Source organism: Candoia aspera, chromosome 1 (genome assembly GCF_035149785.1).
Source record: "Candoia aspera isolate rCanAsp1 chromosome 1, rCanAsp1.hap2, whole genome shotgun sequence".
NCBI lineage: Eukaryota > Metazoa > Chordata > Lepidosauria > Squamata > Boidae > Candoia > Candoia aspera.
The window spans coordinates 325,356,976-325,384,707 of record NC_086153.1 but is presented as its reverse complement, the minus strand read 5'-3'; the positions used below and the strand labels follow the sequence as shown (position 1 = coordinate 325,384,707).

Here is a 27,732-nt window from a genome sequence, read left to right as displayed (position 1 = left end):
TTGGGCTGAGAGAGAGTGACTGGCCCAAAGTCACCCAGCTTAAACTTGCCAAGGTTGAGAAACAGTGTGCTAAAGCGTGGATTTTACTTTGCACCATGCCAGTTTGAGAAAAGAAAGAAAGAAAGAAAGAAAGAAAGAAAGAAAGAAAGAAAGAAAGAAAGAAAGAAAGAAAGAAAGAGAACCTTTAAAAAAGTCAGGGCAAGGAATCACAACCTAATATGGTTTACAAGCTTTCAGTTTTGTTCTTGGGATGTCAGACTGGTTTTTGGCTTAGCAGACTGTGAACAGCACTAGGTTTCAGTGCTCTGTTTATAGGCTTAGCCACATGGAGCCAGTTCTGAGTCAACCTTTGAGAAAAACTGAAGCTGTGCCATAAACCATGGTTTCTTAAGCACCATGATTAAATGTTCGCCATGTTGTGTGAACATGCTAAACAGAACCCAAATCAACCACAGAATGGCTTGGCCCAATGTTTTAAATGCTTTTTTATGCCTTTAAATGCCATTGCATAAAAATTCTGTGATATATTACTGGCTGCTCATCCTGAGTGGTAGGGCAATTTATATCACACTGGGGAAGCAAGCATGTATTATAAACCCCAATACCTCTCTACTAAATGGGAGAGAAAAGAGAAGGCCTAATAGGGTAGTATTTCATTTGGTCATCTGTCCCCAGATAATGCTCATTGCTGAAATTCAAGTTTGCCTTTTGCTCTATCCCCTAACTCAGTGTTTCTCAACCTCAGCAACTTTAAGATGGGTGGACTTCAACTCCCTCAGCCAGCATGATTCCGAACAATGGTGGGATGCTTCAGATATTAGGATCTCCAGAGGGGTAGCCTTGTTATTCTTTTGCAACATAGATTTGTTAGTTTTCAAGATGCCAGAACACTCTTTGTTGTAATCAGTTAAACATATATCATTCCTTTTACAACTTCAGATTAAGGAATGCTTGCCTTCTGATTCCCTGTGTGTGGAGGGAAGAATAAATGAATTGTTCTATTTTATAGGCGAAAACTGGGAGAAAATCAGACTTGCTCCTGGTGCCATCAGGGTGTCCTGAGAATTTCAGACTAAGCCTTAGCCATTCTGCACTATTTACAAAAGATTTATCACTCAGTCAGTGAGGTTTTTTTCTATTGCTTGCTCACAGTAAAACCCGTGGGGGGTGGGGGGGAGAGAACAATAATGCTTTCAGGCAGTTTTATCATTCAAGTTCTGTCTGGAAGTTTCTCATAAGATCCACAGATAGAAAGAATAAGCTGCCCATTGGCTATTGATCAGTGCCACTTTAAGATGTGTGGACTTCAACTCCCAGAATTCCCCAGCCAGCCATGTACATGGCAACGTAACACATGTAATAAGTAAATGCATCCAAGCAGCCTTTTCAGGGGGGGCCATCCAACAGTTGGCAATCCCATGACAGCCCCTTCAGCCTCACCGATGGCAATGCCGCAAAACTTCGGTCAGAAAACCGGCACATCCCCGCATCACCCTTCCAGCCACCACCCAGATTCGCAGGCTGCAAATACCCCTATCTGTAGGCCCCTTCTGCCACCTAGCTTCCAGAGGCAAACACAAAAGATTAAAGAAAACGCTGGATCTCATTTCGTTTCAGCTCAGCACCAGAATCCGTGAGATTATTAACCCAGCATGCCTCGGATGCAGAATATTTATTGCCATGGATAAAAGACGCCTCCTTTTCCCTGGGTGGAAATGAAAACAGCGATTTGACCATCATCTCGGTATGGATCTTACCCGCAATGAACGTCGATTCTGGGGTTGAAAATAATTCACAAAGCACAGGAAGAGGTGAGGTTGCTGGGCAAGTGGTGCTTAAGATGGGCGGGGGGATCCCATGTTCTGCATTTCCCAGAATGCCCCCTTGGCCCGGACACTCGAGAGGAAAAAGAAAAATGAAAAAAGAGCGATGGCAGAGAATGGATGGAACAAAACCTTGCAGCTGTTTTACAGCCCTGCAAAGACTTGCCGCTTCCCCTCTTCTCCCCTGGTAAATCCCTGCCTCTCCCCTTCTCTCACTGATCGCTGGCATTTAGCTGACCTCAGCTGACCTTGAAAAGGTAAGCAGAGATTGGCTTGGTTCCTCCTTGGATGGGGGACCACTAGGAAATCCCAGGGCTGTGACCAGGAAGTCGAAAGAAGGCAGCAGTAGAAAATCCCCGCTGTATTGTTGCCAAGAAAACTACAGGGACCTGCCTGGGAAGTCACCAGGAGCTCCCGTACGTCCCCAGACAACAACACTCCGCTTCCAGGGCAGGCTGGTGACTGGTGACATTTCTCCCTGTCATGGGCATCAGTGTGCACTGCAACACCTGCCTAGCCCACAACCTTCACACCGGGCTGGCTGGCAGGCCACCTCCCCCCACCATCACCCCATCCCCCCGGGTTCCTAATGGCCGAATCGCTCCCGGCCCCTCCCGGGGCGAGCAGCCTCGGCGTGGATGTGTCACCCAAGAATTGGGGCAGGAGCGCCTCTCCCGCTCTCAAATGACGCCCCTCTTCTCCCAGTCGGCAACAGGGACGTCGTCTGAGCGTGGAATGACGCCGCCACCCCACAACTGCGTTGGGCGGACATCTCCCGTTCGGCTGCCCTCGCAGGGACGCACGTGGGGTCAAGGAAGTCAGGACGGAGGCCGTGCTCGTGCGATTGAAGCCCTCCCCGCTTTTCAAGGGCACTGAGTTATGGGCCGGGGACTGGATCGCAGGGTCACACCAGCGTCTCAGTCTTTGCGGCACCCGCCGGCGATGCCTGGGCTGCGCCTGGGCTCACGGGGAGAGGCTTCCCCCCTGACAGGCGGCTGGTTCGCGCCCAGCACAAAGCCACCACTGGGCGCTCAAGGGACATTCGCCACCCTGGGCAAGCAGTCGGGCAGCACTCTGCTGCTGCTGACTGTCCAGCTGGTGCGCTTCTTGCCGTCTGCACTCAAATGTGCAATTCCTTTCCCGATTCCAATTCGAGGGCTCGCTGTTTCGTCGCTCCTGGGGATGAAGCCGCGGGGGGGAGGAAAGGCAGCTCTGGAAAGCTTTCGGGACGCCGTCGCTCGCGGCCGTGGCTCTCGGCTATCTCGGCGGCCCCGTGCGTGGCGTCGGCTGCAAAGGCAGCCCGGCCCGGCCTGGCCTGGCGCTGTGCGATCCCTTCCCCACGTCTCAACGCGAAGGCGGCGCGAAAGGGCCGGGACGGAGCAGAGCGGCTCCTGCTGGAGAGAGCGGGGAAGCGGCGGCGGCGGGAGCGGCAGTTGCCGTCCGCTTCCAGGAGGAGGCGCTGCGGAGCTCGCGAAGCGCCCCGGCGGGACAGGGGCAGAGCGGGCGAGGGGGCCTCCGCGACACCCCAGCCCGGCCCATCGCATCGCATCGCATCGCATCGCATCGCATCGCGAGGGGCGGCGGCAAAGAGAGAGGCTGGGCTGCGGGGGGCGCAAAAGAGTCTGGGTCTCGCTGTCTTGCTCAGGCTACGCTACAGCGGCTATTCACAGGCGCTATCCCACTACTGATCGGCACGGGAGTTTTGACCTGCTCCGTCTCCGACCTGGGCCGGTTCACCCCTCCTTAGGCAACCTGGTGGCCCCCGGCTCCCCGGGGATCACCATATTGATGCCGAACTTAGTGCGGACACCCGATCGGCATAGCCCACTGCAGCCCAGAACTCCTGAGCTCAAGCGATCCGCCAGCCTCAGCCTCCGGAGTAGCTGGATTACAGGCTCGCGCCACCGCGCCCGGCTGCTGGGGCCGCCCGCCCGCGCTTACTAGAGCCGCGCCGCGCCCTGACGTCACCCCAGGGGGCGGGGCAGGGGGCGGGCGGCAGCGAGGAGGGACGGGCGGCAGCGAGCGCGCGGGCTCGCCTGCCTTCTCTGCGCCTGCGCCTGCGCCGCCCGGCTGCCCTTTTCTTCCCCCTCTTCCTTTTCCGCAGCGGCGCGCGAGGAGCAGGCGGGCCGGGGCAGCGCCATGGGCCACCAGCAGCTCTACTGGAGCCACCCCAGGAAGTTCGGGCAGGGCTCGCGCTCCTGGTGGGTCTCCGCCGCGCCGGCGCTCCCCCGGCGCCCGCCCTTCGGCCTCTGCCGGGCCGAGCGCGAGCCGCGCCGGGCTCTGCGGGACGCTCGGCCGGGCCTGCCAGCGGGAGGGAGGGAGGGAGGGAGGGAGGGTGGCTGGTGGGGGTGATGGTGATGGTCCGAGGGGGGCCGGGGAGCGGCTGGTCCCGGCTCACCCGCAGTCTCTCCCTCCCGCAGCCGAGTGTGCTCCAACCGTCACGGGCTGATCCGCAAGTACGGCCTCAACATGTGTCGCCAGTGCTTCCGCCAGTACGCCAAGGACATCGGCTTCATTAAGGTGAGCGGGCGCGCGGCTGGCAAGGCCCCCTGCCCTGCCCTGCCCTGCCCTGCCCTCCTGGAAAGGCCCTCTGCCGCCGCCTCCTCCCCGGCTGGCACTCCTTCGTTGCCGCGGCTTGGCTGGCAAGACACCTGATCTGCTCATCGCTCTCCTGGCTCGAAGGGTCATGTCCAGGCTACGGAAGTAAACCTGCTGGCCTGTATGGTGTTCTGATTTAGAGAACTTCCTAGTTAAATACGTGGCAGAAGATGCGTATACATACGTAGCACATATAGTACATATTGTATTTTTGTGTGTATGTATATAAACACACCCACACTATATAATTTACATGTACACGTATGGTAGTTATACCTACGATTAAATAGTGTATTTTGGATGTTCAGAAGCAGTAAATAAGAAGTGGGGAAAATTGCCTGTGAGGGAGGAGAGGAAAGGACCAGTTCAGATGTTTAAAATAGTAAAGAATGGAAATTGTCAAAAAAAATTTAGTGTTTAATCGTTCATATTGTTTGAAGCCATTATTCCTGTGTTTGCTAGGCCACTGACCATAATAAACTAACTGAAAGGGAGTTCCTTCCCCCCATTGTGAAAAATGTTCAGGGTGTTCTAGATAATGGGCTGCGTTGTGAATGCAGTGAATTAGTTTTGCTGCTGGGGCTTGCATTTTAATAGCGACTGAGGAAGGGTGGAGGGGCTGCTCCAGATATGGGGACTTCAACTCCCCATACTCTCAGCAATGGTGCTGGTGCCTGTGGAATTCTGGGAATTGAAGTCTGCACATCTGCTGAGATGGGGAAAGGCTGGCATACTGACAGGCTTTCACGGGGAGAGTATAATGGCACTCATCCTAGCTTAAAAGGGGATGGAGCTGTCACCAGAATGGAATGAACATCTGAAATGCTTGTTTATGCAAAATACATACCACATTAAAGGAGAGAAAGTGTAAGTTTTAAAGAAGACTTGTTGGTATAAGCCTATTACATGTCATACTGACTGCTTTTCTCTCATTTCAGTTGGATTAAATGCCTGTCTACAGAAGTGGCTTGAGGAGACTGGCAAGATGGAATATTTGGCTGGATGAGCTGTTCTTGCTATCCTTATCAATGTGTACATTAAAAGGGGGGGGTTGTCCACTCTGACTCTCAAATATTGTAATTTCTGTTTGTTAATGCTGACATCAAAATTATATTTATATGATGGTCATATTTAACACCGCTTGACCTCCAAAGTCTGTCTGGTTTCTTTTGATTCTTTAATAAAAAGCAGTTCCTCAAATATATTTGAAAAGCTATCAGCATAGCCTTTGGTGCAATATCATTTAATTAAAACACAGAAACAGAAGAGTAAAATATTTTCAGAGGTCTATTTTTTTACTGAACTGTCACTGAATTCTTGATCCAATGTAAGCCCCTTTACGCTTACATTAACACTCCTTGTAAATGTCTAGTGACCATAGAGGAGCTAGTTCAAGTACATTCTTATTTTTGAACAGCAAATACCATATGGTCATTCCATCTATAAGGTATATTTGCTATGGAACGTGCATGCTAGTACTTTAGAAGCTTTTACAGAAATGATTGGAAACTTGGGTGCTTCATCTGATCAATGATTATAGGAACTTGTCAGGAAGAAAACCTGCACAAGAAACGCCTTTCAGCAGCTATTTTACATGGTACAAGTAGTTTGAGATCGTGAAAGAGGTGGGACAGATTCCAGTACCTTTCTTATGATACATGTTGGTTGTCTGCTTTGACCAAATGGCTGCCTCTCTCTCAACTCTTATTTCTGGCGGGTCAGTAGAAAAAGCTAACACAAAAGTGTACAGTATTGGTTTATTTGGTAGTTATTGAGGGAAAAGCTTACATGGCATTTGGTTACCTAAAATAAATGTATTTTTATGGAGAAATAGAACAATATTTTCTATGCCCATTTGCACCTTTGGTGATATCCTTTAAATACCACTTTTACCTTGCAAGAAGATTTTGCAGTTCTTTACTGATAAAGACATTGAACACCTGCAGAAGAGTTTTGATGCATGTTTTACCCCAGATCTTGTTGGAAGTTGAGTTGGAAGTGATTTATGGGTCATTGATTGTGTTTATATGATACACAGAATCACAAATATCTAACCACATTTTAGCCTAGCGTGTTGTGTGAACTTACCTTGTTGGATTAGTTTATAGTTGGGTACATTGTGGAGACTCAAAACTAGGTGGACCAAGTACACAGACTGAACTGATCCAATCCCCTTTGCTCACCTGCATATTGCAAATTGGATATTCTTGATGTTTATGCTGTAGTGAATGAGATTTGCTTTCTGTTCAGGGTGGTGGGGAGAAAATAACATTCCACCCTTCATTTAGGGTTCTGAAATGTACAGTGACCCAGAAGGGAAGGAGATAAATAACAAAACAGAAAATAACAGAAAAGCCCTTCCCCTGGTGTGAAAAGAGGTTACTTGGGTACAATAAAGGACCCTGTTTAGGTTAGAAGGTGCTAACATCAGAAGAATTGGGTGGCTTGGAGGTCTTATAGGAATGTAGAATTGTGAGGCAATGGGCCATAGTAAGGACACCCCATATTTTTATCAGATGCTACATTCCCACTGTAAAGGTCACAGTGTGATTTACATTACTTTATCATTCCTATGTAACAGTCCTGGGAATTATATAGCCCGTAATCTTTCTTAGATCAGGGCTGTTTTGCATTATTGTGGCCAGGAGCCCAGTGATCACACCAAATAAAGATACGAGTTGCATTTATCTCCATTTCGGTTCCTCATTTAAAGTGGGCATTTTCCTCACAACATGGTGTTCCAGCCTCTTTCCCCACAGTCACTTCATGTATTCTAGTCTCACAGTATCTAAATTGGCTTTGTATCTAATTTTCCCTTCACTTAAAGTAAGGGAACTTTGTGAGTTTGTTGTCTTTGAAGGAGAAATCATTTCTCTTTGTCATGTTAATATAATGTTGATATGTTAGCAAGAACAAAGTATAAGTTACTGTAGCCTACAGTTCATCCTCAGCTTTTGGAGATAGGGTGAACAGGAGTTGGTTTTAAATTCAGACTTTGGTTGGTTTATCAAAACCTACCTCCATTAATGTGATATCCTCCAGCAGTGTTGGTCTTCAATTATCATCCTTTCCCATCACCAAAAGAGTTGAAGTTCAGCATCTCTGGAAGGCGCTGTTTCAGAGAAGACTAGACAAGAGAGAAAATTTGAGTGTGTCCTATTTAGTATGGTTCAGTGATGTTTGCTTCAAACTTCATGATTTCTTTCAGTAATATGTTTGCTTCAGTAATATGAAGATGTTTGCTTCAAACTTTATGATTTCTTTCAGTAATATTCAGTATGTAAAGCAGGGTGAGGAACTCACCCTCCAGATACAGCAGGGCTACAGTTTCCCATAGACCCAGTTGACCTGGCCAAGCATGTAAAATACAGCAATAGAAATCCACAGATTTCCTCATTTTTGATACAAGCTCACTAATCTGTATCCTATGCTTCTTAGGTGAAATTGGAAATTGAATGTGGCCCTGTATCTAAACATCTGTGTTCAAAATATAAAGAATTTGGATTCTGTGTAATGGGTAGAAATTATGTTTTTTATGAGAATGACAAACCTGAAAGTGCATTATCTCATTGTAGTCTTGCTCTACGGTTGTTAAATAGTAAATAACAAAGTACAGTACTGCTGGCTAGAAAGGATGAAAGAAAACAGTTTATTAAAACATCTTTGACCTGATTACTGAATAGCTTCAGAGTTTAATTTGGAAGCCTCTTCCCTCTTTCCTAATGAGAAGTGCATGCAAATTATGAATGCAAATTCATAACACAAATATGAAATACTAAAACCGCCATATTTTTTGCATATTCTAAAAGTTTGCTTTACTTAAATGAAAGGAACATGGTATTTGCTAACTCTGTGTCTGCATGATCAGATAATTTTGATAATTTTCTTATTTGGGTGTTCAGCATTTAAAAGCACAAAGTGCATAAAAGAGAGCTAATGGAGGACAATATCACTGGGTTTTGGCTGAAGGGGGTGTCAGAAGTTGAATGGGAAGCTATACGTAAGCCAGCCTCAGAGCTACCTCTGACCTACATAAGCAGGGGGCTACACTGTTAGATTGTCTTGAGAGTATACACGCACACTTCACAATCTGCAATAATACATTGTGTTAGTCTCAGGACCTGTACAGTACATACAGCTGGTTTAGGTAAGACCATTCTTATTTTTAATCCCAAAGTACAGTAGCTGCTTGATAGGATTCAATGGGGCCATTATAAAAGTGTTAGTTTTACTTGATATTCTCATGTCTTCTTAATAGGAAACTTGATGAAAGCCTACCCCTTTTTGCGCCATGTTTTAATCTTTAATATTATAATATTATTTATATTATTCAATTATTAACTATAAGCTATGAATAACAGTGATGGATGATGATAAAGAAATTGACAGCATAATTCTTGATGTATTTATAAATTGCAGGTAAAAATAATATGCAATAAGGCCTTGGTTAGTAAGAGCATTAACTCTTACTTTCCCCTCTATTTTGAGTTCCTGTGTGAGCATGTTGCCCAGTCAATGATAATGCAAATTTCCTGCAAGGAAAAAAAAATGCACTGATGATGTTACCTAGTGGGGTAATGAAACATCGGCAAGCAAACAACCAAGCTCAGAGAGCACCAAGGACTCCACCGGTTAAAAAAAATGCACATCATTAAACTACAGTAAAATTGAACTTTAGACAGCAGGCGGTAAAATCAAACATAATGAAGTTCTATTTCCTCTAAGGAAAATTGAGACTAACCCGATAGCAGTACATGAGAATCTATTTTAATTTTAACCCACCACCAGTGGAAAAATTCCGAACCCACCTCCCACTCCCCGTATTTTTTTAATATGTAGCTCCCCCTTCCGCCTTGGGTGAAGTTAAGGAAAAGACGCGTATAGCAAACCGGAAATTTAATGGCAAGCCCCGCAGTCTTCGGTGACTCTGCATTTTGTATCTCTATGTACAACGATGAATGCCCTTTTATCAAGGGCGAGTTTTGGCTCTGAAAACCAGTTGCGGATGAGGGAGATCTGAGCGAGACGATTGCGCGGAGAGGTGAGCGGGAAGAACTCCTTTCCGAGAGAGGGAGGGAAAAGGAGAGACCCGGGCCCACACTCCCCGCCCTGTCTGGTGCAGGGAGCCTTCATCCAGCTCCTTCTAAGCAAGGGAGACCTCCCCGCCCCAAGCTTTTCAGCAACTCTTTGGACTGCAGGATGGGGGCGGTTTGCGGTGAGGCGGTCGGGATGGGGAGGGCCGAGGATTGCCGTCCATCCAGCGTGTGAACGTAGGGCTTTTTTCATATTCTTTTCATGCATTCCTGGCTACTGAAGTCCCCGGCCTTTTAAGGATGTTTAGTAGTTTTGAATGGTTTTGCTATGAGCTTCTGTTGCTTTTAATGTTGCTTTAAATGTTAATGTAAACCACATTGGGGCTGCTTAGGAAGGGCAGTCTAGAAATGAAGGTGATAGTAATATTTTATCACACTGCTAATCTGTCATAATGGGCAAAATCAAGAAATGCAAAATGCAAATCTTACTTTTGAAAAGGATCCTCAGTCCTGCTACCTGAATTTAATGTTACTGCTGTTTTGGAGTTACTGTCTTTTTTTGGCCTGGCTGCTCCTGCTTCCTGTCGGATAGTTTACATACCCAGCCCATTCTAGTCCACTTGACTAAACCCAAGATTGTCAGCTGCCTGCCTGCTTTGTGCTTCTGGCTTATTTCATCAAACCAGGTTAGATATGATTGGCACATGAATCTAGATTACGAGACTGTGTAGCCTAGAACTGGATTGATATATTGAGGATGAGATTTCTTAAAATTTTTAAATCCATTCTTTGATTATCATTCTCCACAAAACGTTTATGTTTAGGGCATTATTAATAAAGATCTGACTGTACATAATCCTTAAAAAAAGCCTCTCACTTAAAGTGTGAAATAAAGAACTTACAAGGTTTGGAAATAAAATATTAATTTTACTTAAGTTGAAAAGGTACTTATTCTATGGCCAGTATATTTAATGAGCAATGGTAGCACCTGTGCCAGAGTTGGGCCATTCATTTTTTCTGACCTATTTCTAGCTCTGTTTCTGGGCAAAAGCTTAGCATAACTGCCCAAATCACTACATTTACTGGAGAAGGCCTCTTTCCCACCATCCCACAGTTCAGTGCTATCTTTGTAAGAGTGCTCAAGGATGAAAATGGAGGAGCAAGACCCCACAGGCAATCCACAAAGGCTGGAATCCACAGGAGCAGAAAATGCCTTTAATAACCTCCAGGATGCTGTAGATTGCAAACCCAGCGTGGGGGGAAGAAATAGCTGTCCTGAAGCCATTCACTCTGGAAGTAATGGAGGATTTTCCACAAGGACAACTTCCCAACAAGTAAAAGAAGAACCAGAAGAGTCTCTGGCCTATTGCTGGGAAGCCCAGTGGCAAGAGTTTCTGAAAACAGTGGAATCACCTCCCTCTGGGCTGGAAATCCTTCAGTTGTCTGAGGCATCCACACCTTGGAATGACACCAAAGCTTTTTTAGCCTCCTTTGAGCAAGTGGCCAAAGCCTGTAGGTGGCCCAAAGAAGAATGGGTGACTCAACTCCTGCCAGCTCTCACTGGAGAAGCTGAGATGGCCTTCAGCATGTTGGAAGGCAGAGACAGAGAAGATTATGGAAAGGTGAAGGCAGCCCTCTTGCGAGGAGATGCTGTCAGCAGAGAGAAACATCGCCAGCACTTCAGGCGTTTCTGCTACTTGGAGGCCAAGGGCCCAAGGGCTGTTTATGGCCAACTCCAAGAACTTTGCCGGCAATGGCTGAAGGTTGAGACACACACAAAGGAGCAGATCTTGGAACTACTGGTCCTGGAGCAGTTCCTGATGATCCTGCCCCTGGAGATCCAGAGTTGGGTGAGGCAGCATGGCCCAGAAACCTGTGCCCAGGCTGTAAGCCTTGCTGAAGATTTTCTGTATAAACAGGAGATTGAAAGACAAGCAAACCAGGTGAGATCTTTTCTTTATGAAGTTTTTATGTGGCACAAAGCCTGATTGAGATCTAGGTTTTTATTTAGCTCAGGGAAGAGAAAGGAAGCTCCAGGCAAAAGGCATCAATTTTAACTGATGAGTTTTGCCACCATTATGGCTGGGTCAGTTCCTCAAGGGAGGTCAGGTCAGAAAACAGAGCAAGGATTTTAGGAATCCTACTCCACAGAATCTTGAAAGTCTGCTAGAGTACTCTACTTTCCCCTCTTATAGCAAACAAAATCAAGGTGCAGTTATTTTGAGTTTCTTTCTCACACCTTCTTTCCCAGAATTGAGTTGCCATTTTCTTAATGGTTTTTGCATTCCTTCATCAAGGTTATCTCTACTCCTCCATAGGCTGCAGTGTGAGTTTGTAATAGCTCCTAGTGGTACAGGTGGTCCTCACTTAATGACCACAATTGGGAGTGGAATTTCAGTTGCTAAGCAAAGCAGTCATTAAGCAAATCCTACCTGATTTTACGACCTTTTTTGCAGCAATCTTTAAGTGAATCACCACGGGTGTTAAGTGAACCACGCGCTTGTTAAGCAAATCACGTGGTTCCCCATTGATTTTGCTTTCCAGAAGCCAGCCAGGAAGGTCGAAAATGACAATCACATGACCATGGGACTCTGCGATGGTCATAAATGCAAACCGGTTGCCAAGTGCCCAAACCATGATCATGTGGCCGTGGGGATGCTGAGGCGGTTATATGTGTGAGAACTGCTTGTAAGTTGGTTTTTTCAGCACTGTCGTAAGTCTGAACTGTCACTAAACAAATGGTTGTTAAGTGAGGACTATCTGTATACAAAATGTTTTGAACTCAAAACACTCTGTTTCAAGTTTGAAACCACTGTTCTGATCTTACTGGAAGAGTTCTGAGCTTCAAATGGCCCTGGAGAATGTAGATGGAAATGACTCTGTTGATACCGTGTACCTTTGAAAAGCCTTTGAAAAAGTCCATCATCAAAGCAGTTATGGGATAAGAGGGCCTGTCCTTTCATGGATTGTTAAGAAGAAAGCAAATAGCCAGAATAAAATGGCAGTTTTCTCAGTGGGGAGAAGTAAGAATGGAATCCCTCAAAGGAATTGGTGCCTTTTAACTTGCTTGTAAATGATCTTGATGTTAGAGGGCCTACTGAGGTGATCTAGTCTGTGGATGATACTAATGTATTTAGGGTAGTGAAAACCAAACATAATTGTGAAGACTGGATGAATGGTCAATTATATGGTGAATGCAGCTCCCGAGTGCAAAGTGATGCTCATTGGGCAAAAAACCCACACGTAACTCTACTCAAAATAGAACAGGCAGGATGTTACAGTAGTTAAGGCGTTAGATTAGGAGTGGGGGGACTCAGGTTCAAGTCCATCCTCAGTCATGACAGCTCATTGGGTAACTAAGCCAGCCCCTCTCTTTTAGCCTAACCTACTGTCAAGCCCATCATGGCAGGCAACTTAGGAATCAAGAACCACTTGGATTTCTGGAAAGTTCCTTATTGCTAATAAGATACTGTAACAGAATCTTAAAAGCCCTATCTTAAAAGTGGAAGTAATTTCCTAACTTAATGTATACCTAGCATAATTAAAGCAGAGTTACTCCCCCCCACCTCCCCTGGACTCAGGAACCTTTTCTGTAATGGTTGGGCTCCATCCTCCCTATTCCCAGGGTCTATTAGACAGTCCATCACACCCACTTCACAGAGATGATATAGAGGAAAAAGTGGAGGCAGAAGTGCTACGTGCACCATTTTGAGCTCATAAGGGAACAGCGGAATATAAAACTGACCAGAAAACCCAAATAAAAATCATGCATGGCATGGAGAACAAGGGCAGGGAAAAATTACCTATGGAATTCATTAACACAAGACATACTAGCCTAGAGAGCTTTGAAAGAGGATTAGCTAAATTCATGGCAGGATACCAGTCTTAAAGACAGAATGTTGTTACACACATGCTCCCAGGCTTGGCTTATGGTCACTCACTCACTCGCTTGTTGAGGCACGCAGATCTTGTCAGCCCCCTTTGCTTTCTACCTGGGTTTCCAGATAGGTGCGGCTTGAGTAGACAAGACACACAGCCCTGGTCAACAGCTAGGAAATAATTAGGGATTGCACACACATCACTTCCAACCAAACACTGGTGCACAACAGGTTCCTTGGAATACATGGAGACCCAGTGAATTTAAAGTAACAGCAAAACTTTACTGGTTGCAAGGTACATTTACGTTTTCTCACATACACACACACACACGCTCATCCACACTTACCCACATCCAACTAGGCTGCCACTAGCTAGAGGGATGGAAGCTGCCAAGTCTGGATCCAAAGACAACTCAAGGAGTAGGTGGGCTTTGAGACCCCTTTTATCCCCTAAAGGCCTTGCTTTGTTGATGGGATTGGGGTGGGGGTTTCCATTTGCTGAGGCCCTTTGATGCCTTTGCCTGGTTCAGGTGACATTCTTTTTCCTTTAGGACTTGCCTCCTTCCTGTCTACCTCCCTGAAGGGATCTTTAGAAAAGATTCTTCTCTGCTTTACGTGCCTGCTTCATCTTTAGGTTATTGGCAGCTTCATTCTAGTCTCACAATGTTACCTCTGGTTTGGGAGCATCTTGCCTCTGAATACCAGTTGAAGGGGAACCACAGCAGGAAAGGACTGTGTCTCCATCTTTTGCTTGTAAACACTCCAAAGGCCACAGTGAGAAGCAGGATGCTGAATACAGCTGAGCCTGGCCTGATCCAACAGGGCCCTTCTTAAGTTACGTTTTGTTGGCTCTTACAGAAAGTTTCTAAAAGATGCCTGCACAGTTTTGAAGATGTTCAGGGGGCAGTTAAGTACAGAATGAGGAACAGAGCTGGATTCTTGTATTTAGGGATTGTCCTAGCACTGTCTCTGTGGCTGTTGTTGTTGTTGTTGCAGGTAGCTTTTGAGAAAGTGGCTGTGAATTTCTCTGAGGCAGAACGTGCTGCAACTGATGCTGAACAGAAGCAGCCATACCGAGCACCCAAGCAGGAGGATGAGTGTGACGCTGGCCTATTGGGTAAGGAGGAATGTCTTGAACCTGAATTCCTGCTGGGCTGCTTTCTGGTGAGGTTTCTTTTCAGAGAGCTTGATGTAAGAGGATTCCCATACTGATAAGGTAGCTAGTAACTATTATGCAAATGAAACCCAGGTGTAGCCTGGCCTGTCTTCTCAAAAGAAAGAGGTGCCTTCCCTGTTATATTGGAGAATCCAACATCTTCGAATTGCCTATATTTAGGTTCCATATTTGAGAGCTAGTTTACTTGGCAGAATTCTTGTGCTCCCACTTCAACCTTTTCCTAATAAATCATATTAATTTGAGATCAGAGGGATTGTTCCTTGGCTGTTCTTTTCCAGACCTAATTGTTACTATACAGCAGTGTTTCTCAGCCTTGGCAACTTTAAGATGTCATGGTGGCTGGGGGATTCTGGGAGTTGAAGTCCAGATATCTTAAATTTGCCAAGGTTGAAAAACACTGCTATAGAGATTTGACATTCAGTAACTTCTCTATTGCCTTCTAAGGAAAGGAATGACATGGAAGGAAAGCCCAGGAATGTTCCTAAGGTTTCACAGATGTTCCTACAAAGCATTTCTCTTGGAAATGTTTCCTTTTCTATACAGTATTCCTATTGAGGTTGGAAACACACTTCAAAGCCATTCTGTGTGGCCATAAGAGCTTCAGGCTGAACTGAGTACTTCCCAGCTCTGCACTAACTAGATATCTACCAAACTCAGCCGTAGCCTTCAGTAGTACCTCTTCCATAAGTACTAAGAGGCGATAGGCTGACATGGAATAGAGGGAGGTTAGCTACTGTAAGAAATAATAGAATTGGGGAGATAGGCAAAGCTGCCTGTCAGAAAGAAATGGGTCTCAACATTTGGAGGTAGATACCCCTGAAGTCCTGGAAAGTTCTTTCCATTCCTTAATCCAGCTCTTTATAGTGACAAAGTGTTCAAGAGCTGCATTTAATTGTTTCTGGCAGATCTACCCTTTGGGCAGGATAGTGATGTGTCATACATATGAACAGGGATTTTCTATATTTTTTTCCTCATTGAGAGGATTCTTTGTTTTTAAGTGTTCAGCTTTTTTCAGGTGATTGGCTACTGAATGAGTGTTTCATGCCTCAAAAAGGAGGAAGCCACACTGATTTATTCAACAGTGTGATCCAAGGAGTCTGTGGGGCCATCAGAAAAGAATTCAGAGGCTGCGTGTGGCCTGAGGTTAACAGGCTTCCCATTTGGGTTCAGCGAATGGGGATCAACATGTCAATTGTGAGATTCTTCCCCAGGGAGGAGTGCCAACAAGTTGCTCTCAATACCCCCAGGAGAGCAGGGGTTGCCTTGAATTTGGGCATGAAAAGATGAAACGTGACAAGGAGTCAGGGAAACATGGCTCTATCTACTTGGTAAAGATATACTTGTATCCCTGAGGGGTCTGTCTGTGTGTAGAGATGATGGGAGCAACATGTTCTCTGTGAGACATTAAACTTGGCTCATAACTATGTATGTTAAAGCAAGCTAGGATTCTAGCACAGTCTGTTCTATTTTGCTCAGAGTGAGAGGTTGTTAGAAATGTGCAAATGCCAGGCATCTTCAGTGCCCTGCGGTGTCTTTCTATTACTACTTTTCCTTCTGAATGATTGCTTAGAGAGTAGCTCATTTTTCTTGACTGTTTTTATTTCCCTGTTTTCAAGTTCTATTTTTTCTCAAGCCCAAGGAGTGAGTCATTGGAATTCTCTCATTTCTCAAGCAGATAAGGGGTGGATGACCATACATGAGAGAGAGGAAGATGTGGCCGAAGATCCTGAGCAAGCAGGGCCTTGTGAGGTGTCCCTGTGGAAAGCAGAAGAGGTTGTTCCTCAGTGTTGTGTGCAGGAAAAGGCCTCAACTAATCAGGAGAGACTGGAGTGTCAACAGAGCACCTTTGCAGGGGGTGAAGCAGAGGAATCTGCCCATTATGGGGGAGATTACAAGGCTATCATTGTAGCCACAATCCAGACAGGAACTGACACTGGTAAGAAACAAAATGTCCCCCGAGCCTATGGCAGAAATTTGAATCAGAGCTCCACTGTGGTTAAGAACCGTCGTACAGGAGGAAAAGCACATAAATGCTTGGTCTGTGGGAAATTCTTTCTTTCTAGCTCTAAGCTCATCATTCACCAGAGGACCCACACTGGGGAGAAGCCATACGAATGTGCTGCTTGTGGGAAAACCTTTCGGTCCAGTTCAGTCCTTTACCGTCACCAAAAAATCCACACAGGAGAGAAGCCACATAAATGTCCTATCTGCGGGAGAAGATTCAGTAGCAATTCAAATCTTAACCGACATCAGAGGATCCATACTGGGGAGAAGCCATTTGAGTGCTCAGACTGCGGGAAATGCTTTATTCAGCGAGCCAACCTTAATAAGCATCATAAGGTCCATACCATAGGAGGGAAAAGTGAGGAGCGTTTTTGTATGAGCTGAAGCCTCACTGCATCATCCTGAGAGAAAACCATAGAAAAGACAGGATTGTGAAAGAACTCTCAGGAGTTGGAGTAAGCAATTGGTGTGCCATCCATAAGGATCTCTTTGGACTTCTGACTGCTTGGATGAAGTGTAGGATTGCGGGAAGGGATGGGGGTTTCTATAGCTATAACTCTCTAGTCTGGTGCTGAGAGATTTTCAGTGGCTGGGTGTTTTGACTGGGAAGATTTCAAATTCTAGCGTCTGTGTCATGACATTCTGTACAAAGACATTCACAATTAGCTGCTTCACTCCCTTAGGAAGCCAGACCTTGTTCTGGGTGTGCAGCTCCAGGGTGTTCATTATTTATGGAGGAGGACCATTTTAAATGGATTGTTTTACGATGATGCTATGAAGGCCCACAGGCATAAACGTTTAAATAATACTAAAAAGACTGTGTATGGAATTGAAGGCATCCCTACTTACATAGATTTAAGATGCTTATGCTGTTTCTTTTCTCCCCCCAGAAATATGCCTAAGTTCATTTGCATTTGTTGAGGTAAAAGGGATACAGTACATACTAAAAGCCTGAACAGTGCAACAGGGGTGGCAAAAGTAGGTGCAGTTGTGTTTTGATAAACAATGCCCAACAAGTTTCTTTACTGTTATTAATGATTCTTCAGCAGGTTATACAGACAGGAAGTTGAGAGTCTCCTCATTTTTAACTGATTTCATATTGAGTCATTTTATATTGCCTGTGTAGCTGGTATGTTATATCTTAGGAGCATGGAATTGAAAGGAAAGGGCCATTTTGGCCAGCCAAACCATCTCCCTGCTCGTTGCGGAGCTCCAACTTAAAGCATCATTGCTTGACACGTAAAGGTGAGCCCAGCGCCACCTGGAATAAGGGGTTCCACCATCAAACCATTCTGTAATGATTGCCTATCCTAACAGACTCAGAAGCAGGAGCTTAAGAATGTCTGGTTTATTAAAGAATAGTGTGCAAATACAGAGAAAGCTGAGAATGAGCAAAAGCGCGCCAAGTACAAACTAAAAACCCTCGGTGCGAACGTAATCCCTCCCCTCGCCCTGCCGTTGCAAAATCCCCAACCCAGGTGCTGGTAACGAGTTCTGCTGATGTCCTGGGAAGAAAACTTTGAACACAGGAGATAACCCAAACACATTCCATTCCCCTGAAGACAGATAACAAACCCAGCAGAAGGAGTTCACAGCCCCCTCTTAGACAGAACACGCATCAGCAACTTAGCTTGACATGCGAAACGTTACGATGTACAATGCACATTGAAACGGTGAACATGACACATTCGGAAGTATTTCTTTATATTTAGTTGGAAGCTGCTTTCCTGTCAGGAAATAATTACTCGATACCCTGCGCTGTGGGTTGATAGAAAACAGGTCTTTGCCTTCTTTATGTGCCACCCTTCTCAAGATAAGCCCTTCATTCATTCTCTCTTCATAGGACTTAATTCTAGCTTCTTTGGCTCCATTTCAAGGGTGCTCGTAACTGTACACAGTACTGGAATCAGAATCTTACCAATGTATAGTAAATTGGAATGATTAACTATATTTTTACTGATGCAATATAAAATTGCAGTTGCCTTGTTCTGCAACCATGGTCAGTCTGCAACCAACTACACTTCTAATACTTTTTTTCCCACAAAATATCACACCAGTTATTAATTTCATATCTGTGCATTTGATTTCTGCTTCATACATGCATAACTTTGCCTATATTTCTATTTCATTTTAGTTGAACATTTTTCTCTAACCAACATGAACATGTACTGAGAACTATTAAGTTACAATTATACCTGATACCCTTCCAGTTGCATTTTAATGTAGTTGGAAGCCACATTTTTAATCTTGAATGCCTTTAGCCTATTCTATACACGTTTTTCTGGGAAATAGAGGCACATAGGAAAAATAGACAACCATAGGACTGGATGATCCTGGATAATTTGTCAGGATTACTAAGAAGGCTGTGGTTTTTTAAATTATTATTGTTCCTAACTTACTTATCCAGCCTATTGCTAAGGCAGAGTTAGACAACATATTTACTAGCTGTTGATGCAAACAGTTGCCAAGGAAGTATGTGTACCCTGGCAATTTACAAGAATGAGAAAAATGTCTTTTATAAATGTATTTGGTTAGATTTCTGTCTTGCCTTCTCTCCCAGAAATGGCTTACATGAATGAAGATCTCCTTTCATTTTATCCCTATAACAACACCCCTATGGCGTAGGTTGGGCTGAGAATGACCTGTCCACAGAGATCCAATGGATTTCCAGGAGTAAGGATGGACTTGAATTTAAGTCTCCCCATTCCTTAGCCACAACAGCACCATCTTAACTACTGTACCCTGCACGACATAATAGTTTAACCCCTGTTCCACACCACTGTTGTGGAGAGAGAGAGAGAGAGAGGGAGAGAGAGAGAGAGAGGAAAGAAGCGAGCTTCCAAAAGACATCTGGGAGATGGTGACCAGATACCGAGATAGACTATACAGAATACTGGCCTGTTCCTGCGAAGCATTCCTTGATTGTTCTTGGGAAGGGACTTGTTCAGCTATGTTGCCCAAACTGGATGTTCCCTTCTCTGGATCAAACCACCACCACCCCAAAAAAAAAAGTTAAAATGAACAAGGACTGAAATCATTAAACAATTTATTTTAATGAAAATCAGTTGCAATAATTCGTTTCCTCCACAAAAGGGCTTTTACTTCCCTAAATCTGATGGCCTCTATGCTTGGAAGGAACTGAAGAATCAATGGGCTCTGGCTTGTGGAAGGAAAAAGCTCCCCAGGTAGCTGTTTCAGTATATAGTTGGCTTTTTCGTCTCAGAGATGTAGGGGTCCCTGGGGGTGGGCAGCCAGCAAATTCCCTAATTTCTGTTTTATCTTCAGTACGCAGACACAGCCTTCTACGTTAGTGAATCAGGAGTGACACCTGATTTGGGAAAAGTATATTTCTTGCAAGGCAAAAATATGTACTACTCACATTTCACTGAGAAGTTGAATGTGGAGAGGAAAACGGGTGTTGCCCAGAAAAATACGTCTAGTCATTCATTGTCTGCATTGAAGCAAGACAAGTTAGTTACATAACTGGACACCTTTCTTAGGTAGATCATATATTGGTTATGATTCAGATGGGCTGGATTCACAAAACATGCTGAGCCCCCCCAACTAACCAAAATTAACCCTAACCAAGCATAGCATATTGTATGGATATCATTGTTAGGCTTTTATCTGATCCAGGGAAGTGTGTTGTGTGAACACAGCCAATGTGAGGAATAAAATTCAGACAATGGCAAATTACTTGCATCATTTACTTTGGGAATTGGCAATTACAGCAAATGTAATAATAATAAACACATTTAGGAGTGCCCTGAAACTTTGCTACTTTGTTTGGTCCTTACTGGATTTCTGTTTTGATTCAAGCAGGTGATGAATGGGAGACGGAGGATAAGGGAAGATTTTATGAACACCATCAGAAGGGACGAGAAGCAGGAGGACATGCTGTAGTTCAGCAAGAAGCGAACTATGTGGGGAAGAGAGAGAATAAATCTTTTATGAAAACGGAAGATTGTGTGAACTGTCAGTCAAGTAGAACTATCAGTGAAGAAAAATAAGGAGCATGTGTGTCACACTCATTTGGGAATCTTAAGGAAAAAACCATATAACCCCTTAGAATTGGAACAGAGTTTCAGCTGAATAAATAGATCATTGACACCAGAGAATCCACACAAGGCAAAATAAATGGATTTTTTTAATTTAATTTTTTTGTCACATTACTGACTCTTAAAAACCACTGAAATGTCACACTAACAGTAAACTTTAAAATGCTTTTAGTATGCAAAGAACTGAAATTAGAGTGCCAACCTTATTTCACATCCAGGAAATGCACAGTGGGAGAAACAGATAAATACAGGGTGCAAAATTTCTTTCATTGGGGTTGATACTAATCACTCAAGCAGTTGCACTAAGTGTTGGTTGTTTATATCTTTGAGATCGGTGAAAGGTCCCCTGTGCAAGCACCAAGTCATGTCTGACCCTTTGGGGGGACGCTACTTTTGCGATGTTTTCTTGGCAGACTATAGCGGGGGGGTTGCCGTTGCCTTCCCCAGTCATCTTCCCCAGCAAGCTGGGTACTCATTTTACCGACCTCGGAAGGATGGAAGGCCGAGTCAACCTGAGCCGGCTACCCAAGAATCCAGCTTCCACTGAGATCAAACTCGGGTCGTGGGGAGTTTCAGTTCCAATACTGCTGCCCACCTCTCTGCGCCACACGAGGCTTTAATCTTTGAGATTAGGTTTCTTCAAAAACAGGCTTGCTGCCACCTCTAGAGTTCTCAAAATGGTGTTTACAATTTTGTAAATCCACTTAGACATTCCTTACCACTTAGCTATAATAAACAACAAATGGTGACTGTATGGGTCATGAATTGTCTTTCACTAAGAATCTTGCCCATGCCTTCCAATTCAGTATCTTAAAATCATTCAGTAAATCAGAACACTCTACTAATGGAACTGTTTTGACACTGGATTCCAAATTGACAGAACCAAGTGATTTCATTGCAGAGAATCTTACGAAATTATTATTTCTGAAGTCAGTTTTAAAGACCAGATATAATTAAAAATTATACAATTGTAGAAAAGCTTATATGCCTATAATAGAACTCTATTGGCTTTACCAATAGGATTGTGTATTATAATGATTCCAGCAACAGAGAATAGACACAACTTTCAAATTAAATCACAATGATTTACACTTCAGACAAAATAATAGAGCATGCTTATAACATAGGGCCAATTATATATAATGTTTAAATATATGGGATGTATTAAACTGCCTTATGTTCAAACTCTGGTTTCATTCTTTTTCCTCAGTTCTAATGATTGAAGAAGAAACCTGCATTAAAAATTATTTATTACTTTCTTGGTAGTAAAATGACAATTTGTGGGTTCAGCTATTATACTTGGGAGTATTTTCAGATTAATACTTTTCTTAATAACTGAAGTGTTCGGATTATATTTTTCTCTTCTGTAAATTAAAACTGCAGTTTAAATTGTACTGGGAAGCTAATCAGCAGGCAATGTAAGGCCTGTAACATAGGTGTGATATGATCCCAACAACAAATACCAGTTAGTGTGTAGGTTGCTGAGTGGACTTTAAAGGCAGCAATATGTAAAGTGTACTGCAGTAGTCTAAACCAGTGTTTCTCCACCTCAGCTTTAAGATATGTGGACTTCAACTCCCAGAATTTCTAGGAGTTGAAGTGCAGACATCTTAAAGTTACTAAGGTTGAGAAACACTGTTCTTAACTACCAGCTCATCCTGCCCTTTAGGAAATAGAAGTGGACAGCTCAAAAAAAGGCACCATCTTGCACAGCTATGTTAGATGGGACAAACAGATCTGGCTCCACACTATACTAAAAGGGTATGCAGACTGTAGACTGTACTTAGCCTTGTAACAGGTTGGGAGTCACACCTCAAAAAGTAGGACAAAAACTATTTAATTTACACCATACATTAACAGAGTTTCATTATTCTTGCATCATATTAATCATTATTAATCATTAATATAAATCATATTATTCTTGCATCACATTGGGCCACTCTCAGCCCAACTCACCTCACAGGGTTGCTGTTGTGGGGAAAATAGGAGGAGGAAGGAGTATTTGGTATGTTTGCTGCCTTGAGTTATTTATAAAAAATAATAAAGGCAGGATAGAAAATAAATAAATTAAATATTAAAACTTTGCAATTTGGTAGTAACTTTTAGAAGCCTATGGGGGCCATACATACTGGATTCTCAAATTCATCACCTTTGCACTAAATCATATTGTGATTTGCTTACTATGCTGTCTAAACCCAAATCATGAGTCAGAATGGTGGGTTCCCAAGAAGTACCAACCCCTCCAACTACAAACCACATTTTAGTCTGGCATGTTGTGCAAACCTAGGCAGGAGGGTTATAGTTAACTGTGTTGTACAAACCCTGAAAATTGGGTTAAACCATGTTTAAATTAACCCTGGGTAGGCATGTCATGCCACCATACAACTATAGTTTGATTTTAGTTAGCTTATCAACCACATTCCAGTATGTCATCTGAAATCACACTAATACAGTACAGTAAGCCAATATGACTTGCCCCTTCGTTTAAGCCTAAGGATTTTGTTTCAACCTGGCTGCACAATCTCCAACGCAGCAGCCTAATCACCTGTACTCAAGTGGACATTCTCAGAAGGAACAAAGACGTCTACCAGATTGTGTAAAAAATTGTGGAATAGGCTGAAAACAAGCAAGATGAGCTCCTATACATAGGTGAGCATCTGTAAATAAGATGCAAACAACACAAAAGTCACTGGTGTTCGTAAGTACCAGTGAGCTTCACAGTACCCCCTATGGTTATTTGGTATCATCACCATCCATCACAGTAACAAAACAGCAAATGAGAACTAACCTTGAAGTCCAAAATACAATACATTGGATCATAAATTAACTGTACATGCTTGATATGCATAGCTTACTAAACTGAAACAGGGTGGGCTAGTGTATGATTCACTGCCACTAACTTTGATGGTTTAAACTGACAATGGCTACTCAACAAGGTTGAAGAAAAAGAAAACCACAGAAAAAAATTGATGTATTATCTCTGGGAGAATTATGAGTTACTATTCAAGACAAGTAAAAGTTGCAAGCTTTTAGGGATAAACCAATGGCAATACTAATCTTACACGATTTTCAGATTTTGTTTAAAAAACTTCAAATGCTACTATATCCAACTATGTTATCCTTATTTTTTAGATCACAGATTAGCAAACACAACTTTGTTTAACTCCTTTTTTATTTAAGAACCAAAGAAAATATACTGATTCTCATAATAATCACATATGGTAAAGATGTCAACATGGCTAGAATTTTGGTGGTTGTAACATATTAATAGGAAAACATTGCTACAATTGAAATTTAAAAAACCCAATTTTTCTACTGTATACACAGGAGAAGTATAGTGAGAGGCTCTTATCCAGCCAAATCCTCCAGGTGTGCCAACTTCTTCTCTCTTTTCAAGTCATCTTCAAGTACTAGAGTTAATCCAACTAAAAGGAGATAAAGGAAAGAATCACATCCAATATTCTTTCTTTGGAGACTACAATTCTACATCTTTTCTTGCTATATTCTACTTCGTGATCACCTAAACTTTTACTATACTTTTAACAGCCCTTCGAGCCAGAAGGAATAATGGCTTCAAACAATATGAACAATTAAACACTAAAAAAAATTGACAATTTCCATTCTTTACTATTTTAAACATCTGAACTGGTCCTTTCCTCTCCTCCCTCACAGGCAATTTCCCCCACTTCTTATTTACTGCTTCTGAACATCCAAAATACACTATTTAATCGTAGGTATAACTACCATACATGTACATGTAAATTATATAGTGTGGGTGTGTTTATATACATACACACAAAAATACAATATGTACTATATGTGCTACGTATGTATACCCATTAGATATGAGCTCACTAATATTCCTAAGGAATATGCAGTGGAGGTGAAGAATAGATTTAAGGGACTGGACTTAGTAGATAGGGTCCCGGAAGAACTCTGGACAGAAGTTGGCAGCATTGTTCAGGAGGCGGCAACAAAATACATCCCAAAGAAAGAGAAAACCAAGAAGGCAAAGTGGCTGTCTGCTGAGACACTAGAAGTAGCCCAAGAAAGAAGGAAAGCAAAAGGCAACAGTGATAGGGGGAGATATGCCCAATTAAATGCAAAATTCCAGAGGTTAGCCAGAAGAGATAAGGAATTATTTTTAAACAAGCAATGCGCGGAAGTGGAAGAAGACAATAGAATAGGAAGGACAAGAGACCTCTTCCAGAAAATTAGAAACATCGGAGGTAAATTCCAGGCAAAAATGGGTATGATCAAAAACAAAGATGGCAAGGACCTAACAGAAGAAGAAGAGATCAAGAAAAGGTGGCAAGAATATACAGAAGACCTGTATAGGAAGGATAACAATATCGGGGATAGCTTTGACGGTGTGGTCAGTGAGCTAGAGCCAGACATCCTGAAGAGTGAGGTTGAATGGGCCTTAAGAAGCATTGCTAATAACAAGGCAGCAGAAGATGATGGCATCCCAGCTGAACTGTTCAAAATCTTACAAGATGATGCTGTCAAGGTAATGCATGCTATATGCCAGCAAATTTGGAAAACACAAGAATGGCCATCAGATTGGAAAAAATCAACTTATATCCCCATACCAAAAAAGGGAAACACTAAAGAATGTTCAAACTATCGAACAGTGGCACTCATTTCACATGCCAGTAAGGTAATGCTCAAGATCCTGCAAGGTAGACTTCAGCAGTTCATGGAGCGAGAATTGCCAGATGTACAAGCTGGGTTTAGAAAAGGCAGAGGAACTAGGGACCAAATTGCCAATATCCGCTGGATCATGGAAAAAGCCAGGGAGTTTCAGAAAAACATCTATTTCTGTTTTATTGACTATTCTAAAGCCTTTGACTGTGTGGACCAGAACAAATTGTGGCAAGTTCTTAGTGGTATGGGGATACCAAGTCATCTTGTATGCCTCCTGAAGAATCTGTATAACGACCAAGTAGAAACAGTAAGAACAGACCATGGAACAACAGACTGGTTTAAGATTGGGAAAGGAGTATGGCAGGGCTGTATACTCTCACCCTACCTATTCAACTTGAACACATCATGCGACAAGCTGGGCTTGAGGAATCCAAGGCTGGAGTTAAAATCGCTGGAAGAAACATTAACAATCTCAGATATGCAGATGATACCACTTTGATGGCTGAAAGTGAAGAGGAACTGAGGAGCCTTATGATGAAGGTGAAAGAAGAAAGTGCAAAAACTGGCTTGCAGCTAAACCTCAAAAAAACCAAGATTATGGCAACCAGCTTGATTGATAACTGGCAAATAGAGGGAGAAAATGTAGAAGCAGTGAAAGGCTTTCTATTCCTAGGTGCGAAGATTACTGCAGATGCTGACTGCAGTCAGGAAATCAGAAGACGCTTAATCCTTGGAAGAAGAGCAATGACAAATCTCGATAAAATAGTTAAGAGCAGAGACATCACACTGACAACAAAGGTCCGCATAGTTAAAGCAAGGGTGTTCCCCGTAGTAACCTATGGCTGCGAGAGCTGGACCATAAGGAAGGCTGAGAGAAGGAAGATCGATGCTTTTGAACTGTGGTGTTGGAGGAAAATTTTGAGAGTGCCTTGGACTGCAAGAAGATCCAACCAGTCCATCCTCCAGGAAATAAAGCCAGACTGCTCACTTGAGGGAATGATATTCAAGGCAAAACTGAAATACTTTGGCCACACAATGAGAAGACAGGACACCCTGAAAAAGATGCTGATGCTAGGGAGAGTGGAGGGCAAAAGGAAGAGGGGCCGACCAAGGGCAAGATGGATGGATGATATTCTAGAGGTGACGGACTCGTCCCTGGGGGAGCTGGGGGTGTTGATGACCGACAGGAAGCTCTGGCGTGGGCTGGTCCATGAAGTCACGAAGAGTCGGAAGTGACTAAACGAATAAACAACATGTATACCCATCTCCTGTCACGTATTTAACTAGGAAGTTCTCTAAATCAGAACACCATACAGGCCAGCAGGTTTACTTCCGTAGCCTGGACATGACCCTTCGAGCCAGGAGAGCGATGAGCAGATCAGGGGTCTTGCCAGCCAAGCCGCGGCAACGAAGGAGTGCCAGCCGGGGAGGAGGAGGCGGCGGCGGGAGAGGGCCTTTCCAGGAGCGCAGGGCAGGGCAGGGCAGGGGGCCTTGCCAGCCGCGCGCCCGCTCACCTTAATGAAGCCGATGTCCTTGGCGTACTGGCGGAAGCACTGGCGACACATGTTGAGGCCGTACTTGCGGATCAGCCCGTGACGGTTGGAGCACACTCGGCTGCGGGAGGGAGAGACTGCGGGTGAGCCGGGACCAGCCGCTCCCCGGCCCCCCTCGGACCATCACCATCACCCCCACCAGCCACCCTCCCTCCCTCCCTCCCTCCTTCCTCCCGCTGGCAGGCCCGGCCGAGCGTCCCGCAGAGCCCGGCGCGGCTCGCGCTCGGCCCGGCAGAGGCCGAAGGGCGGGCGCCGGGGGAGCGCCGGCGCGGCGGAGACCCACCAGGAGCGCGAGCCCTGCCCGAACTTCCTGGGGTGGCTCCAGTAGAGCTGCTGGTGGCCCATGGCGCTGCCCCGGCCCGCCTGCTCCTCGCGCACCGCTGCGGAAAAGGAAGAGGGGGAAGAAAAGGGCAGCCAGGCGGCGCAGGCGCAGGCGCAGAGAAGGCAGGCGAGCCCGCGCGCTCGCTGCCGCCCGCCCCTCCTCGCTGCCGCCCGCCCCCTGCCCCGCCCCCTGGGGTGACGTCAGGGCGCGGCGCGGCTCTAGTAAGCGCGGGCGGGCGACCCCAGCAGCCGGGCGCGGTGGCGCGAGCCTGTAATCCAGCTACTCCGGAGGCTGAGGCTGGCGGATCGCTTGAGCTCAGGAGTTCTGGGCTGCAGTGGGCTATGCCGATCGGGTGTCCGCACTAAGTTCGGCATCAATATGGTGATCCCCGGGGAGCCGGGGGCTACCAGGTTGCCTAAGGAGGGGTGAACCGGCCCAGGTCGGAGACGGAGCAGGTCAAAACTCCCGTGCCGATCAGTAGTGGGATAGCGCCTGTGAATAGCCGCTGTAGCGTAGCCTGAGCAAGACAGCGAGACCCAGACTCTTTTGCGCCCCCCGCAGCCCAGCCTCTCTCTTTGCCGCCGCCCCTCGCGATGCGATGCGATGCGATGGGCCGGGCTGGGGTGTCGCGGAGGCCCC

At 44.7% G+C, this 27,732-nt stretch overlaps 4 protein-coding genes across 7 annotated transcripts in view; 2 read left to right on the top strand and 2 right to left on the bottom strand.

Moving 5' to 3' along the window:
* Positions 1 to 2,163: 2,163 nt before the first annotated feature.
* NEMF (nuclear export mediator factor) overlaps positions 2,164 to 27,732 on the bottom strand; it is a 165,844-nt gene continuing 140,275 nt past the window's right edge. The window contains exon 34 of the transcript XR_010066949.1: positions 2,164 to 2,173. The gene's annotated coding sequence lies outside the window, so the exon portion shown is untranslated. The remainder of the gene's footprint in view (positions 2,174 to 27,732) is intronic.
* LOC134488251 (small ribosomal subunit protein uS14) lies at positions 3,873 to 5,574 on the top strand. The gene is made up of 3 exons (XM_063290581.1): positions 3,873 to 4,024; positions 4,244 to 4,343; positions 5,360 to 5,574. The coding sequence occupies exons 1-3, from the start codon at positions 3,963 to 3,965 to the stop codon at positions 5,366 to 5,368; spliced, it is 171 nt and encodes a 56-aa protein (XP_063146651.1). The 5' UTR covers positions 3,873 to 3,962; the 3' UTR covers positions 5,369 to 5,574.
* Positions 10,337 to 22,038, top strand: LOC134488248 (zinc finger protein 24-like). Of its 4 annotated transcripts, XR_010066947.1 has the most exons (5): positions 10,337 to 11,397; positions 14,329 to 14,449; positions 16,182 to 16,445; positions 19,607 to 20,886; positions 21,185 to 22,038. XR_010066947.1 is itself a non-coding variant. In XM_063290579.1 (3 exons), the coding sequence occupies exons 1-3, from the start codon at positions 10,600 to 10,602 to the stop codon at positions 16,895 to 16,897; spliced, it is 1,632 nt and encodes a 543-aa protein (XP_063146649.1). In that variant the 5' UTR covers positions 10,337 to 10,599; the 3' UTR covers positions 16,898 to 17,587. The 4 variants fall into 4 exon arrangements, 2 of the variants coding, with proteins under 2 accessions (XP_063146649.1, XP_063146648.1); XM_063290579.1 differs by lacking the exons at positions 19,607 to 20,886; positions 21,185 to 22,038 and having other exon boundaries at positions 16,185 to 17,587; XM_063290578.1 differs by lacking the exons at positions 19,607 to 20,886; positions 21,185 to 22,038 and having other exon boundaries at positions 16,182 to 17,587.
* On the bottom strand, positions 23,726 to 27,203 carry RPS29 (ribosomal protein S29). Its single transcript, XM_063290580.1, has 3 exons — positions 27,055 to 27,203; positions 26,733 to 26,832; positions 23,726 to 23,996 (listed from the first exon to the last, which is right to left on the bottom strand). Exons 1-3 carry the CDS (start codon positions 27,114 to 27,116, stop codon positions 23,988 to 23,990), a joined length of 171 nt encoding a protein of 56 aa, XP_063146650.1. The 5' UTR covers positions 27,117 to 27,203; the 3' UTR covers positions 23,726 to 23,987.

Bases quoted from the DNA above. Each gene is read 5' to 3' on its own strand.
- LOC134488251 (XM_063290581.1), top strand. From the start codon at position 3,963: ATGGGCCACCAGCAGCTCTACTGGAGCCACCCCAGGAAGTTCGGGCAG. The intron at 4,025-4,243 runs GTGGGTCTCCGC...TCCCTCCCGCAG, and splicing joins GGGCAGGGCTCGCGCTCCTG to CCGAGTGTGCTCCAACCGTC.
- LOC134488248 (XM_063290578.1), top strand. From the start codon at position 10,600: ATGAAAATGGAGGAGCAAGACCCCACAGGCAATCCACAAAGGCTGGAA. The intron at 11,398-14,328 runs GTGAGATCTTTT...TTGTTGTTGCAG, and splicing joins TTGAAAGACAAGCAAACCAG to GTAGCTTTTGAGAAAGTGGC. The intron at 14,450-16,181 runs GTAAGGAGGAAT...TCATTTCTCAAG, and splicing joins GTGTGACGCTGGCCTATTGG to CAGATAAGGGGTGGATGACC.
- RPS29 (XM_063290580.1), bottom strand. From the start codon at position 27,116: ATGGGCCACCAGCAGCTCTACTGGAGCCACCCCAGGAAGTTCGGGCAG. The intron at 26,833-27,054 runs GTGGGTCTCCGC...TCCCTCCCGCAG, and splicing joins GGGCAGGGCTCGCGCTCCTG to CCGAGTGTGCTCCAACCGTC.